This window comes from Anoplophora glabripennis, unplaced genomic scaffold (genome assembly GCF_000390285.2).
Source record: "Anoplophora glabripennis isolate ALB-LARVAE unplaced genomic scaffold, Agla_2.0 scaffold87, whole genome shotgun sequence".
Taxonomy (NCBI): domain Eukaryota; kingdom Metazoa; phylum Arthropoda; class Insecta; order Coleoptera; family Cerambycidae; genus Anoplophora; species Anoplophora glabripennis.
In genome coordinates, this window is record NW_019416928.1 from 708,330 (window position 1) to 724,519 (window position 16,190).

General features: G+C 35.1%; 1 protein-coding gene across 1 annotated transcript in view; it reads right to left on the reverse strand.

The window, feature by feature from the left end:
- Positions 1-6,201: 6,201 nt before the first annotated feature.
- Positions 6,202-16,190, reverse strand: part of LOC108907199 — a 40,901-nt gene continuing 30,912 nt past the window's right edge. Inside the window, exons 6-13 of the mRNA XM_018710767.1 lie at positions 15,616-15,839; positions 11,939-12,263; positions 11,756-11,884; positions 9,622-9,682; positions 9,393-9,569; positions 9,186-9,339; positions 8,210-9,130; positions 6,202-7,088 (exon numbers count right to left, since the gene is read on the reverse strand). Coding sequence (XP_018566283.1) covers positions 6,220-7,088; positions 8,210-9,130; positions 9,186-9,339; positions 9,393-9,569; positions 9,622-9,682; positions 11,756-11,884; positions 11,939-12,263; positions 15,616-15,839 — 2,860 coding nt within the window. The 3' untranslated portion in view covers positions 6,202-6,219. The remainder of the gene's footprint in view (positions 7,089-8,209; positions 9,131-9,185; positions 9,340-9,392; positions 9,570-9,621; positions 9,683-11,755; positions 11,885-11,938; positions 12,264-15,615; positions 15,840-16,190) is intronic.

Sequence of the window (16,190 nt, forward strand, 5' to 3'; positions counted from 1 at the left end):
ACGACGGATGGGGCCCACCTACGAAGGCTGTCCAGGCCTACACGAGATGAGGCAGGATAAAGAGGGATAATCCCCCTCGATCCCAAATCATTGAGGCCAATTTCTAGCCATAGAATAATGGCGCGCGACTCAGTCATTATCGTCGCCGAAGATATCGACATTCTTGTCTTGTTCACGGCATTTGGAAGAACACATTCAAATGTATTTTTTTTTAACCATCAAAGGACGTACAGCCGAGCAATTATATTGTTCGTCAAGTTTTATGTACGGAGACGTCATTGTGGATAATCTGTTGTTTCTCCATGCCTTCTCAGGATGTGACACGACTTCAGCAGCTTACGACATCGGTAAAATGAAATTTTTCACAACCCTGGAGACACGTCCTGAGTTAGCTAGTGGAACAGCATTATTTCTCAATGAGAGAGTCGACCTTACTTTGCTCACTGCCGTTGGCGAACGTTTTTTCATCTCTTTATATGGTGGCAATAAAGATGATGATTTTCTTGACAGTCTTAGATATAAACGATTCGCCAAATCAGTGACAAAGAATACAATTACAATTGTCTTCACTTCCTCCAACACAAGACACAGCCCGCTTGCACAGTATCCGAGTCTATCATCAGGTCCAGTCGTGGCTCGGGAATTACAACGACCCTCAAGACTGGGTCTGGAAAAATTATGGACAAATATTGATGCCTATTCAAAGTTCAAAACCTCCAGCACCCCCTGAGCTTCTAAAGTTGACATTCTGCCGATGCAAAGGAAACTGTGGAGCAATGTGTGGATATCGGAAGGCAGGCCCAAATGTTCTGCAGTGTGCCTGAATTGTTCTGGGGAGACATGCAGCAACATGGAGATATCAAAATTGATCGAGGAGAATGATTTTGAAGATGAACTACCAACAATGACGCCACTTCATTCTCCATCCTTCCTCAACAATTCAATATCGGAAGCTCAACCAGATCCTGAGTCGCAGCCTGGCCCATCAAAGAGACTGATGATACAAGTAGATTGAGAAATATATTTCGATATTTTTAATTATACTAACTATTATGTCAGCTAGAAAATGTCCGTGGATTCTGCCTACTAGGGATACGACGTAAAAAAAACGCGCCACCAGACTCTACGTCGTAGGGGGTGGGGAAAAGAGTCAATATATAACTAATTAACAACATTGCAATGTCAATCATTAAAATGTTTGTTATAAAAATAATGGAAAGATGAGAGAAAACTATGCCTAATCATGTATATTAATGTATAGGTACTTACTAGTACTGGAGAATAGTGTAAATTTCGCATCGCTGTAAAACCCTAATAAATATATAAAATTTGAAAAAGTTTGTAATGGAAATTATTCCTTGAAAACCCCTCTATCAAAATGCTCTGATGTATTTTTTTTGTAAAATGACCAGAAAAAAAGTTATAACGACCAAAAGAAAATTTGTTCCCAAATTTTTATCTATTTTCGTTAATAACTTTGTTATTTTTGGGTCTACCACTAAAAGTTACAGAACCAAATTTGTAGAGAATTTAATTTGCAACAAAAAACGCATTTACAAATTTTCTGTGCGATTTGCCCGATATAGTAAGGAGTAGTATAAAAACCATTCGCAGCCCTTCTTACAAGATGGCGGCCGATGCACAAGGGTTGCGACCCCACAAACATGGATTTAACTTTACACTAACCCCCTCTTGAAATCTAAAAAATAAAATTGCGTGCTCTGACTTTTGCACGCTAAGCCCAAAAAAATGTAACATTTCATTGGACTATATCGCATATTATCATAAAAAGGATGAGTTACCTATACATGTATATGTTTTGTTATTTTATGTTGCATGATCGTATTTAGGATAAAAGAAAGTTTAAGAAGGATAGGTAGGTACTAATAGTACTAATACTGATATCAAAAAAAGTCTTTTGAATTTTACTTCTGGAGCAGCATATTGCAATTTACAATGACAATCGGAATAGGAGTCGGGAGCATTTGGAACAAAAAGCTGCGTAGTTTATATCACCATCGTTGCAATTTCTTAAATGAGCTGTGAAACAGTTTAAAAAATATAGATAGTAAATTAAAGTGTGATGGAATGGTTTCGGTGGTTCCACTATGGTAAATTAAGCTTCCATCGTGAAAAATATTTGGAAGTTTAAATTTCTTTTAAAAATAAGTAAGAAGACTTACTTAAACAAAGAAGTTTGTTCTAATCCCTCTCTACTTATTTTTTAATATTTACCCTGTTAAGCATCATTTTCATATTAAAAAAATGGATTTCTTTCGAACCAAAAAGCAGCGTAACTAGGGAATACATGAAAAGTATATTGTTAAAACAACAAAATGTTAATATGACCCCTTGCCTTTACATTAATACGTTTTTAAAACTAAATATAAAATTACTATAGGCACGAGCCTTAGCAGCAAACGGTAATAGGCAACTGTGTTGCCTTCAATGGAATTGGTACGAAATGCCGAAAGACCTTCGGTAGCACACCGTAGGTGTCCCGTGGAGACGGTCAATTATTTGTCCATCTGCGGCTAGTGACTCTTCATTTCGAATCGAAAAATCGTCAATCATTTCCAGTGTAGGAGGGACCGGTGTCCATCAATTGTATTATTTCGGCTTTATCGAAAATGCAGTTTTAATTGATTTTAATGTTTACGTTTTCAAAGTTATCTTAAAAGGACGGTGATTTAGCAATCCGCTTTCCGTTTCCGGGAATTATAGAAATATAGAGAATTTATTTTTAAAATTATATGTCTCAGGTATTTTGGTAATATCTGTAATTGATAGAGAGCGGTATTTAGATTACAAAAAATAATTTGTCTTTTTATAAACAAAAAATTGCGACGAACAAACCTATAAAATCCAAACAAATTTTCGGTAGTATTAAGAATGGAGATGAATTTTGCAATATAATTTTTTTTTTGTAAAAAGCTAATAGATTTGAAGCATTGTAATATGGTACTTAATTATCGGTTATAAACAGAGTGGTTCTCTAAACTATTTTAAAGAAAAAAATATGAAACGTCGGAAACAGACTAGTTTTCGAAATACAATGGGTGAAAATTCTTGTATGTATTGAATCATCTCGATTCTCGATTGCTGTAGCAATACTTGAAAACTTGATAGTAACTACAGATACACATTCACTGAATTTGCATATAAATTATATTACCAAGGGCAGAGATACTATTGATTCGAATTCATTTTAGATAGGTATTTCGAAGAAATATATGATACTAATCATCATATTCATACTAATCAAAAATTTTTTTATTGAAGGTTCTATATTTTCCAATTAAACGAAAGATATATGAAAATCAACTATACGTTATCTGTCGGTTATCAAAACAACTATAAATCTTATAGCTTTGTTCCTATAGAGACTTATAGGGAACAGGGGCCACTCAGGAAAAATATAAGCCAAGGACGGGCCACTACAAACAATATTTATTAACACAAAATTTTGTATTTTTAAATAGTATGAAATGCAATGATAAAAATATAGTAACCTTCAAAAATGTTTGTTGTAATAATTTTGTAATCATTACAATGTAATATTTCATGTTTTATTATTTTGATGCATGACATTGCATTGAACTAACAAGTTTTCTTATATTTGGCTCCACATTACTTGTAGCCACACGTATAATTGCTTCCAAATTTTCATTTGCCAGACGGTTTCGGTTTTTCGTTTTGTTAAGTTTCATCACTGAAAACGTTTGTTCACAAATATACGTCGATCCAAATAAGCTTGCGCATTTCAATGCATTTATTCGCAACTCTTTATAAGCGTTTTTATCAACGCAACGGTAGAAGTTGAGTAAATTACCTTCATTAAATTTGTTTCTTAAATTATCATTATTTTGCATGTCTATTAATTCCAGCTGCATTAATTCCGGCGCATTTTCGGGTGAAATGTTGAAAGGATTGCTGAAAATGTCCAATAGCGGTTTCACTTTTTTGAAGTCTACAAAACGATTTTCAAAAGCTTGTATCAAAATATCAATTTTTTCAACATGAGCGAAATTGACGTCAGTTTTATTGAACTTCTCCATAATTTTTTTGTAGTTTGGAAAATGGCCGTAATTGGCTGAATTGATTTGTGTCCTGAAAAGACTCGGTTTGCATTGAAAGGACGAAACATGAGAGTATAGCTGCGAAATCAATTGATCTTTGCCTTGGAGTCGCGTATTTAAGACATTCAAGTGATTTGTGATGTCTATAAGAAACGCTAAGTCACACAGTCAATCAGGGTTGTTGAGTTCGGGGACGTCGTTTTTCTTTTCCGCCAGAAATAGTTGGATTTCTTCAATCAAGTTAAGAAATCGCTGTAGTGTCAACCCACGACTTAGCCACCTTACTTCAGTATCACAAAACAGGAGATCACCATATTCGCTTTCAATATCCTCGAGAAATTGTTTGAATTGTCGGTGATTGAGACCTCGTGATTTTATAAAGTTTGCGGTAGGTACTACAACTTTCATAACGTTTTCAAATCCCAATAATTTTGACCAGAGGGCCTCTTGATGTATAATACAATGAAACTGCATTAATTCCTTGGTATTTATGTTTTTAGTTTGTAAATATGTTTTTAACAGAGTTACTATCCCAGATGTACTTCCAACCATTGAAGGTGCTCCGTCAGTTGTAATTCCAGATATTTTCGTTAAATCCAAATCCATTATAGAACATTTTTCTAGAAGAGCTTTGAGCATGTCACTTCCCCTGGTTTGACTTGTCAAAGAACTCATACCAATCGGTTCTTCACTCACTTCAAAATTTTGCGTTACACCTCGTAAAAATATTAATAGTTGAGCAGTTGAACTTATATCTGTAGATTCGTCGAGTGCTATAGAAAAATACTCAAAACTTTTCGATTTCGTAGCTAATTGCTCTTCTATATTATCTGCTAATGCGGTAATTCTTCTTTGAACAATCATCCGATTTAACTGAATTTTTTCAAACTTCCTTACATTTTCCGGACAAATTTTTTTTGCGGCGATATCCAAACATTGCTTAACAAACTCACCATCTTTAAAAGGCCTACAAGTTTTCGCTATTATTCGAGATATTTCAAAACTAACTTCAGTGGCTGTTTCAGCATCTTGAATTGGTTTTGTAAACATAGATTGCTGGCCTATTAGTTCCCGTTGTAAAGTGGAAATTCTTTGCGTTCGATTTTCGCCAGTTAATTTGGTAAAAGTTGGATACTGGGTTTCTTAGTGCCTTTTCACATTATATTCCTTCGGAATAGAAACACTACTCTTGCATATTAAACAGACAATTTTGTTATGCGATGAAATAAAAAAGTATTTTTCGGTCCAAATATCATGAAACTGTCGATTTTCATCTTCAACCTTACGACTACGTTTCTTACTGGGACCTGGTTTATCAATATCAAAATTAATATTATATGTTACAGTCGGTAAAAGCCAAGTTCGAACGCCGAAATATTTACTCGTCACAGACTACAGTTCTCAAACAGTATAACGTTCGCTTATCCGTAGTCAAAACTTAACTGCCCCGGTAGCCGGCGATGCGTCGTATTTATACGAGTTCCCAAACATCGAGAACCATTCACTTTGTTCGGGGATCTTCTTTCACGAATCTATAATCTAGTTGATGCGACAGATTTCTAGTCTCGTAATAATATGCTTGGACCGGAGCGCGGCGAGTAGAATACTTTTAAAATTCGTTGGCGGGCCGCATAAACATCGACAGCGGGCTGCATGTGACCCGCGGGCCGCGGTATGTGCATCCCTGCTATAGAGCAATGCAAAGCAGTTTTCAATAGACTGACGCATGCGTATTGCGATAAAATGCGAAAAGAATCTTATAATTCAAAGTTGATAATAGGGATTAGGCATGCCAGTATTGCATAATGAATTATTCAAAATATATGAACATTATTTAATTGTCTAAAAATGTAATGGATTAAAAACTGGAATTTGTATTTCAAGGATGGCATTTGGGATTTTCATCCAAAATGGCAGTTGATTGCGGTACTTTGTCAAACAAACAATAAGAGATAAATTGTTTTTGGTGGAATGTGGTATAAGTACATATAGGAGTATTGTAAATAACAGTTTGTTAAATAAAAAAAAGAACAAAGAAAAATAATCTAGCAATAATTGAAATAAAACGAAAATCTATTCTAAAATTAATAAACATTTTATTATTCTACATATGTATAAACCTTGTTAGTATCTCATATCATTATTTTTTAAATAACGATTTCTTCAACCAACTAGTACTACTTTTCGTCGTATTCGTAGAGGAAGAAGGCGATCCTCCCCTTCTAGAATGTTGGTTGTTGTTGCTAGTCGCAGAATTATGAGCCGACGGCGCTGGAGGCAAACCAGAACCTTCACCTTCCACAGCATGTCCGTCTTCCAGGTTAGTTTTGGTTATATCCACCACCAAACTATGCCTGCACAACGCTGAGACCGCGTTCATGCCTTCTTTGTTCCTGTCACCTCGCTCTTTGCCTTTCCTCATCTTGACTTTCCTAAATTTGGAGGCAATGCTGGCGAAACCGAACTTGTTCCCTTTGTGGTTCGAGGTGCTGCGTGGTAGAGAAACGTACCCACCCCCATGTAACTCGGGGTCTATCTGTCTGTAAGTGTCTGGGTCTACGTTTATCATCCCCACACTTGCCGATTTTATCAAAGCTCCAGGTAGGGTACTATCGTAGCTGGACTCGCTGTCCACGCTGATCTGACTCAGACGATTTCTCGTGGGAAACTTGATGATTTCCTCGTTGATATGCGCAGGAGCAGATACAGGTGTGGATCTGAGAAACTCCTCTTTAGCTTTTTGAAGCTTCTTCAGCCTTATTTCGGGAGAATGTCTGTTGGATATGTCTGGTAGGTTCGGTGTTATGTCCAAGGTTAAAGTCTTCCTGTCCGGGCGTCTTGGGGGCTGTCCAGGAGTTTCCTCTTCCGTTATTCCGCTAGTACAAGTCGTTGAAGGGTTGCACAGTAAATTTTCTTGGACTGACTCTCTTCTTAAGGGGACGGTGACTTGTTTGGTGCCAGAGCTCAGGTAGCTTACGCTGGCCGATTTTTGAACTTCTCTGCGCTCACCTGGTGGAAAGAAATTGTTAATTTAACGTTTGCGAAACAAAAGAAAGCTGAGAAGATTTTTGGAATAGCCTTTTTGTTATTTAAACTGTTCCTACAAATACTATAAACTCGGGGGCTCATAGAACATCAAAAAGTAGGAATATTTTTCCTAAGGAAACTTTTGGCCATGTCTTTTTCAAAAAATAAGGTATTGCAATAAAATTTAGGGTATGTTTTTAGTGTTTCGTTCATCTGCTAGGCATAACTTTCTTGAGGTTAGGCTTTCTAATTTTAATTCAATTTCAATAAAGTTTTTAACTAAAAGTACTGTAGGAAGCAACTGTTCTGCGTGCTACAGACCCCGTATTGAACGACACCTACAATATCGAGTAAACAACAAAAACTGTTCTTGAGTAAAATCCCAAATCTAGATCAGTTTCGACCTTATTATTTAAGATATGACATACTTTTAGCTGTTATTTTCTTACACACTGAGTGTTAAAGTTCTCTATACACGTTATGAACGCATGAATAATTTAAATATTGACAGTAAATGAATAAAAATGGAAATTAACAGAAAAATAAGTCTCATATCAAACCATTTTCGTCCAAAATTATGGCACATCATTGTAGGAAAGTTTTTTTGCAGTTTCTGAAATGCAAAGTTTCATTTTAAATGAAAATTTTCAAAATTGCGCAGAAGATATTTAAATTTTGACACACTATAACTCAAAAAGAATCGGCAGTGGCAGCATTTTTGATAGAAAATCGTTGTTCTGCTTTCTACCCACAATGCCGTAACAATAGCCATAGAAACACACATAATGTTACGCGAGGAGACCATCGAATTGCTCCGAAACTAGAAATCATAGCGAAACAATTCTGGTTTCATAATTTAGAAGCCATAATTTTTCTAGGAAACAGCACAATCTACAAATTTCGAAATGGTGGCACAAATTACAAAACAAAAAATGTACCACTTGCTTTTGGTGGCCGTTGAAGATGACTTTTGTATAATCCTACACGTCTAGAAGATATAATCTGACAGAAAGCTGTGATTATTCGTAAGAAAAGCGAAAAAATAATAAAAAATATGCCAAGTTGGTAAAATTATCGCTTTGGAGTACTTATTTTTCCTTTACCTAAAAGTGGAGACATTCTTATTAGCTCCTCCTGATATTTCTCTGTTTGCGCTTTGACCCTTCGCTCTGCGGCAGGGGATCGCCAAGCTATAGGCGAGTTGGACCCACTGCTATTGCCAGATTTTGCACTCGGACTTTCCTGCTCGGTTATCTTCTGGTTGTACTTAGCCAGCATCAATCTTATACTGGGCGAAATGTCTTTCAAGACCTTCTTCTGTGGAACTGGAGATGCCGGTAAGGGTGGTAGTGATTTCACAGACACGTTTTCTTCCGGAGTCGTGTTTGCATTCTTATCTTCCGAGTTAGGACTTTCTTCCTGACTCTTCTTGGATTCTGCGTCCTTCGTAAACGGTATGGTGGTTTCTATAACGATGCTGGGAGATTCGTTTGTTGACGATTTTCCGGTATCAGCTAGGTTTGTTTCGGCTATGGGAGTGAACAGTTTCCTTGTTGTTTTCACGAATACGGTCAAAGGGGATTCCGGAGGCAGCTTAGGTTCCTCTTGAACTACAACGTAGTTAGTCTCGGTGGGAACGATAATTTTCTGTGGTAAGAATCCAGGAGTCTCTGGCTCTACACCTGGATACACTTCAGATATCGTCCTAGCTCGTGTCAGTTTTTTATGTTGCCGGTTATTTTTCCTCTGCTCTGCAGCTTCGTCTTCTTCTTCATCGTCAGTGTCTGGCAAGCTTCTGTTCTGCATCACCTTCTGTCGGTATTTTATTCTCTTCTTTACAGCACCTTGGCTGTGACTGTTGCTGGAACTGGTATTTTCCGATTTTATGTAACGCTTTTCGTCCTTCTGACTTCCTCTTCTTGAGTTGTCGCTCGTGTCGCATCGGGAAGATTTCGATTCGTTCGAAATTGTTTTTTGTACTAGAGTTTTCTTTTTGCCACTCAATTTTCTGGGTGCTGTTGAATCTGGAACATAATGTTTTATGACTTTAATCAATCCTGCACTGCTAATAGAATTTACCTGTTGCGGCACACACATAGCTTAAGTGTCGTCTTAAATCGAGAATTTTCGTTCTAATATCGCGGATATTTTCAAATACCAAGAGATAGTTTTTATACGTCGAACTAAAATTTTGAGGAGACCTTGTATTGAAGTGTTGATCCATTTGCTCTGCCTAAAATTTAGAAAAGTGTTACCTTAGTCGCTAATTTCACAATTCACCATTACCATTTGAATAATTTCGTTTGATACATCTTGAACTGCTTCCAGTGTTTCTGTTATGTTCATCTGACAGTTTTCTTCTTCCCTCAGAATTGCTAAAATTACCGATGTGTTCGCTTCTTGGAGGCTTTGCAATTTTTTCGTTAAGTTTACTGACAGTTGCTTTTGGTCTTCGTATATCATCTAAAAAATTACTGCATAGTTTTGGGGAATATAAGGGTAAATATTTACTTACCTCTAATTTAGGTACAATTTCCGAGGTTTGTTGATATTTCGCACCACCTTGGCTCAAATTCCTAAAAAAGCATTGAAATAGATTTGTTGCTGATATCGTCGACTATCTGAATATTTTTAAGTAAATGCATAAATTCATTTCAACATAAACTTTATTTTTAGATGTGAACTACCAGTTCTTAGATTATTACATTCCGTAATAAGTGGGCAGGTCGTGGAGGGCCAACTGCGTGGCCGGCCAGGTCACCAGATCTTAACCTTTGTGATTTTTTTTATGGGGTTGGGTGAAAACCTTATTCCTTAAAACTCATGAAATAAAAATTATTGTTGTTTGTCCTTAATCTGTTACGGTGACTTAAAAAGGTTTTTTATAATACACTAACATCTTTTACGTTTGGTCAAATTATTATGTTATTTATTAATAGTTTATGAAGCAATTTATTTTTCCGATGATTGTCATTTTTCTTCTACCCCGAAGATGGCATAATAGCCGAAACTAGTAGGAAGGCAAATTAATAAATTTTATATTGAATTAAAAATACTCTAATTTTTCCCATAACACCCACTCACCCTGTATAATTATTTCTTGACTCTTTCGATCTAGTAGTCCTTATATCCATAAACCAATGAATTAGGTACATCGAAACGAATTTTTGGGACATCAAACTAACAGGTCTTTATTTTTTTGTTATACTTAGATCACGGAACACACACTTTTTATATCCATTAATGGTTTTACAGATATTTTTTATTTTTATACAGGGTGTTAGAAGTTTGACTGCCTTAATTTTAACAGATGATAGAATACATTAAAATAAACAAAAAAGCTTATATGACATGAGTCCTAAACGTAATCATTTCCGAGAAAAAAATTATTAAAATTTGATGTACAAAAGTTCGTTTAATTAAGGAATACTGACAACTGCGTGTATAGAATACCATAAAATACAATGTTTATCACTTTTTTGAACTTCTTTATGCTTAATTCTAAAAAATAATTTGTGTTGTAATAAATTTAAAATTCGATAAAATTCATATCAAGCAATATAACAACAATGCAGAGGTTTATTAACACGAGGTACTAACGTGTCCAGCAACCACCAATACTCACTTCAGTTGGTATCTGGATTCGACCGTGTCGGAGTGTTTTTTGCGTACCACTATTTCCTTTTCTTGAGGTGTTTTCCAGCGAATGCGCGAAAATTGGTTTCTAAACTGTCATGCGTGCATAGAATATGGTGGTGGACATTTCGAGCATAGTCTGTGCGTTTAAAAATTACTGAATTTTGCTTTTTGGTAATTACCTAAATTATTTTTACTACATATGATTATTTGGACGACGTAAATTTTTGGGTACTTTAATTACATTTTTTTCAAATACATAATTTGATTAAAAGTTAAGTTCCTGTTTTAAGAGATTCATAATTACTAAAATTCGAGCTAGAATTTAAGCACTACACTATCTTCGTACTACAAAATCGATACATTTTATTTTATTTATTTAAAAACTGAAAAACAATTGTCTTGAAATTTACTAAATGTTTCACAATAATAGTTGTTTACATTTTTTCCGTAAGACAAGTCTGCCACGTGCATACGTGATGTGCATCAGCAGGTTAAGCGCTGTTGTCACGTTGTGATGAAACTCCCCAAGAATAATATTCGCTGTATTTTGAAAACTGTTACGCGCCTGCAATATACAACTTTTTGTTCATTTATGATTACTCTATCTCATGCTGAAGAAATGGCAGTCAAACTTCTTACACCCTGTATATGTCTACTTAATGCAGTGAACGCCACTGGCGCTCTATTTGTTGACAACGGCTACAATCTGATTATTTTTTATTTTATCATACTGCTCTGGCTATAACATTAAAACTATTTGATTATGGCATATACATATATGGCTTTGCAAACAAATGTGGCTTAAAATTTAGAACAAGTTCTTCAATCTTTTAAAATGAATTTTTCGGTGTTACTCGATTTTGTATCACAACCAACGATATTAGCTTTGTTCCTAGAACAATCCCAAACAGTTCCAAACGTATGAGCATTCCGATGATGCTTATATAAGGTTCAAAATCCATCGTTTTGAAACTGTTTGAACTAGAAACAAAGCTATTCACTTCACTTACTTGACTTCTACTTCGTTTTCTGCTAACTGCTTCAGTACGTTTATAATATCTTCTATTAAATTGTAGTTCACTTGTGCCCTTGTAGACTCAGATTTCCTTATCTTTGGTGCTGCTATCGTCTCACCTTCGCTGTAATAAAATTACACAAGTAGTCACATTTAACGTAATATTAATTTATTTTACCACAACGCCTTGCCCTCCTGTCTTTGGTAAATTGGAAGCTGATGCTTCTCGACGTAAGTATGAAGCGGTGCAGCTGTTTCTTCTTCGTAATCTTCCACTTCCACTAAGACAGCTTCAGGTTCGTCCATATCTAAAGCCTCTTCGGACCCGATTAGATATTGCATCGAAGAACTTTTGGAATTAGCTAGACACTCCTTTTCCAATTCTTCTACGTCGTTTAGGGACAAACTGGAGGGTTGGTGGGTCATCAGGGGACACGTTAGGTTTAAAGCTGAGATCGCTATGCTGTCCGCCGACATTGAACGGGTGATGGGAGGGGTGTTAGCTACAATCAAATGTTGAAATATGAGAATGTTTTATTACCAACAAGTTCATATGTAAGGGTGTCAAGTAAATATCTACCTGGGTTCTAACTTTAAAGCCTCTTGCATATTTAAATAAAATATTTGGCGTAGTGTATTACAAATGTGTCCATAATTTTATGTTAAAATTGTTCTTTTAGTATTACAAGGTATCCAGAAAGGGACTAGTCGCAACACATATAAGGTGGGCCATTAGTGTGAGAAAGTAAAATAAATCCCTTGATATTCATAATACAGAAAAAAGGTTTACATAAAAGTTGTGCGGAATCAAAAAACCTAAAGAACAAAATTAATTTGAAACACACAGGGCGATGAGTTAAAACGGGACACGCCAAATATTACCTTTTTGTAAATGGAACACCCTGTATATTTTGAAATATATGGATTTCTGAGAAAATTCTGTGTATGACAATATCAACAGTTTAATATGTTAATGCGGAGTTGCCACGTTATGTAGAAAATTCTTCAAATTTTGGAAAAAAACATGACCTCGAAAAAGTTGTATTATCTTTCAACTACTAACACTTGGAGCAAAAATATTTGACAGAGTTATATGCAAATGTTAGGAATAGATGCCTATATTAGCTGATATCGATATTTTATACAGGGCATTAATACGATAGTTTTAAGAAAGCTCAAACTTGATTTTCTAAAATTTTTCAAATGGAACACCCTGTATTTTATTGTTCTATTTTATTCACATGTCGGTCCACTTCAACTTTTATTAAGCATGTTCTATAACTAAAATTGTTAATTTTTAAGATATAGCAACATTTCTGGAAAACCCTAATTGTTATTATTTTCGGTCGCACAAAATGGCTTTGGAAAACATCTGTCACATTGTGTCAACTTGTCAGTTCATAATTGATCATTCCATTTTGAGTTAGTTTTATTAGTTAATATTTATTTGTGGCATTCTGTAAAATAATAAGCATTAAGTTTTTTTCAGAAATGTTGCTATATCTTAAAAACTAACAATTTTAGATATAAAACATGCTTAATAAAAGTTGAAGTGGACCGATATGTGAATAAAATAGAACAATAAAATACAGGGTGTTCCATTTGAAAAATTTTAGAAATGCCCTGTATAAAATATCGATATTAGCTTATATAGGCATCTATTCCTAACATTTGCCTATAACTCTGTCTAATTATTTTGTTCCAAGTGTTAGTAACTGAAAGTTAATACAACTTCTTCGAGATTATGTTTTTTCCAAAATTCGAAGAATTTTCTACATAACTTGGCAACCCCGCACTAAAATAATAAACTGTTTATATTGTCATATATAGAATTTTCTCGGAAATCCATATGTTTAAAAATATACAGGGTGATCCATTTAAAAAATGTAATATTTGGCGTGTCCCGTTTTTACTCATCACCCTGCATGTATCAAATTAATTTTGTAGTTTAGGTTTCTTGATTCTGTATAACTTTTATATAAACTTTTTTTCTGTATTATGAGTAACAAGGGAGTTATTTTACTTTCTTACACTAATGGCCCACCCTGTATTTTATACATAAAATTGAAGCATATTATCGCACTGAAAATATTTATTTTAGATATTTTGAAGATTTTTCTGTAAAAAAGTACTTACTTTCATAAAATAATAACTAGGACTTATTTTTTTATAATTTTTTTCAGTACTTAGCTTATTCAAAGTTGGCAGGTCCAAATTCTTGAAAGGGTTATGGTTATATCTTAAGAGAAACAAGTTAAAAATCAAAAATAAACATTTAAGAATAATAAAAATGAGAAAAAGGTAAATATCAGTTCAGTAGGTACTCAAAGTTTTTTTTATTCTACGAATGTTTTTCGGTGCACATCAAATAATGTTCCAAGACTGTTACGAATATGATCACAGTTCTGTTATTCTCAGGTAAAGTTATATTTTAGCATTTAGAGCTGTTAAATAAATGAGATCTTTTGGATGTCCTGACAGAAAAAAATCTAATAGATTTAGGTCGGGTGACCTAGGTGTTCATAAAACAGGTCAGCCTCGATTTACCCATGGATGACTAAAATCGTTTAATAAATATTAACGCACAAAATGTTTAAAATGAGGATGTGCATAATCGTGCACGGGGCTCGTTTTGAACACTTGCTCAATAAATGTTTATTTGTTGTCTTCATCTTGCTTCACTTAGCTATTTCAAAGGTTCTTGGACTCGGTAAAATTAAATAAAATAAATGCATGAGTTTTTGGACACTTGTAATAGCAAAAGACCGGTTTTAACATCAAACCATACATACTTATTTGTAATAAACTACGATAAAATTTTATCCAAATGTACAAACTGTTTTTAAAGATAATAGTGTTATTTTGACCCCTCCTATACGTCCACTGGAGATAATATACTAACGGGGACACCCTGTATACAGAGTGTTAATGAACTTATGTCAAAAATTTAGTTAATTGATGCCACAAACTCGTATCGGAAGTTTAAGGTCATAGACAAAGAAGCTAATTAAAAATTGTGGTTAAAACTGTTTTGGAACTGCTGAAATACATGCATTTGAACGCGGCGAGTACTTACAAAAAATTCTGCATCACTTTTTACGAGTTTGTAGGATTCATATGAAGCCGGACTGTATTCAAAAGTCAGTTTGTAATTCATTGTTGTAGTGATTACTGTGCTGTTTTTCGAGAGTACATTTAATAGCCGGACCTATTTCCAAGTTTTCTTTTGAAAATAGCGCATTTATTTAGCAATCGCGAATATTATGATATGATCATAATAATTTATGGCGAAGCAAATGAAAATGCCCACAGAGCTTGTCAAGTGTACCGTGCAAGATATCCTGAACGACGTGCCCCCGCACCGCGAACATTTGTTGATGTAGCGCAAAGAGTTGAACACCGGTGAAAAACAACCGCGTTGACGTCGCGACGGTGGCCTAGGGCGACCACTAAGAATCTTAAATGTCGAGGAGATGATTTTAGATCTCGTCGAAGAAGATCCCCATCGTAGCACCAGAAATATCGCACATCAAGTAAACATTTCGCATCCAGTTGTGTGGAGAGAAGCTCCGTTGTACCCATTCATATCTAGATTTTTTGCAAAATCGCTTGCCGGAGTTATTGAAAGACGTACCATTAAATGTTTCTAAACATTACTTTTCACGATCGCTGGATAGGTCGCGGCTGCCTAGTTAGATGTGCACCACCACCCTCCCCACCAGATTTTAAAATTACATACAAATTACGTACTCAACGCAAATCCGTATATTTACTTCATTTTGACATAACGGACATGTGGCAAAAATGTTTGACATAAGTTCATTAACATAGATATTAAATAGAACAATCACTTACAGGTGCTGTGCCTTTTTGTCACCGGTTTATTTTCTGGGGTGTATGAAGACGACAGGAGGGCAAATGTGGATGCTTCCGGAGCGATTCCTTTTGCTTTTTCCCATTCGTATAATTTCTGCGTGAATTTCCTCGAGATACCTTCAAATCTGTAGAAACCTGACGGTGTGTGGATTAAAACTTCTTTTTTGTTACCCCCTATGACTGACTTGCGCAGTTTGGATAATCTGTAAGCATATGAGAGCCATTAAAAGAATACCAATGTTGTGTGTAATATACGCATAAAAAGTAATTACTTACAAGTAAAGAATACAAATTAAAGGAAATACTCAATTTCATATGTAACTTTTATAGTTCTTAGCTACTAATAAATTACTATTTTTCTGTTTAAATACATTTGCCGATGCTCATTCATGATGTAAATATATACTGATTAATATACATAGGGTAAGTATCATGCCCTTTTCTCTATTGGCCCTTTCCTTGCCAACATCGGCGTAGCCTCGTCGTATAGGAATTGCTGTGTAACCCTTCAACAATTTCAAGTAAAATAGAAAAAAAAAATTACAGTAAAAGAA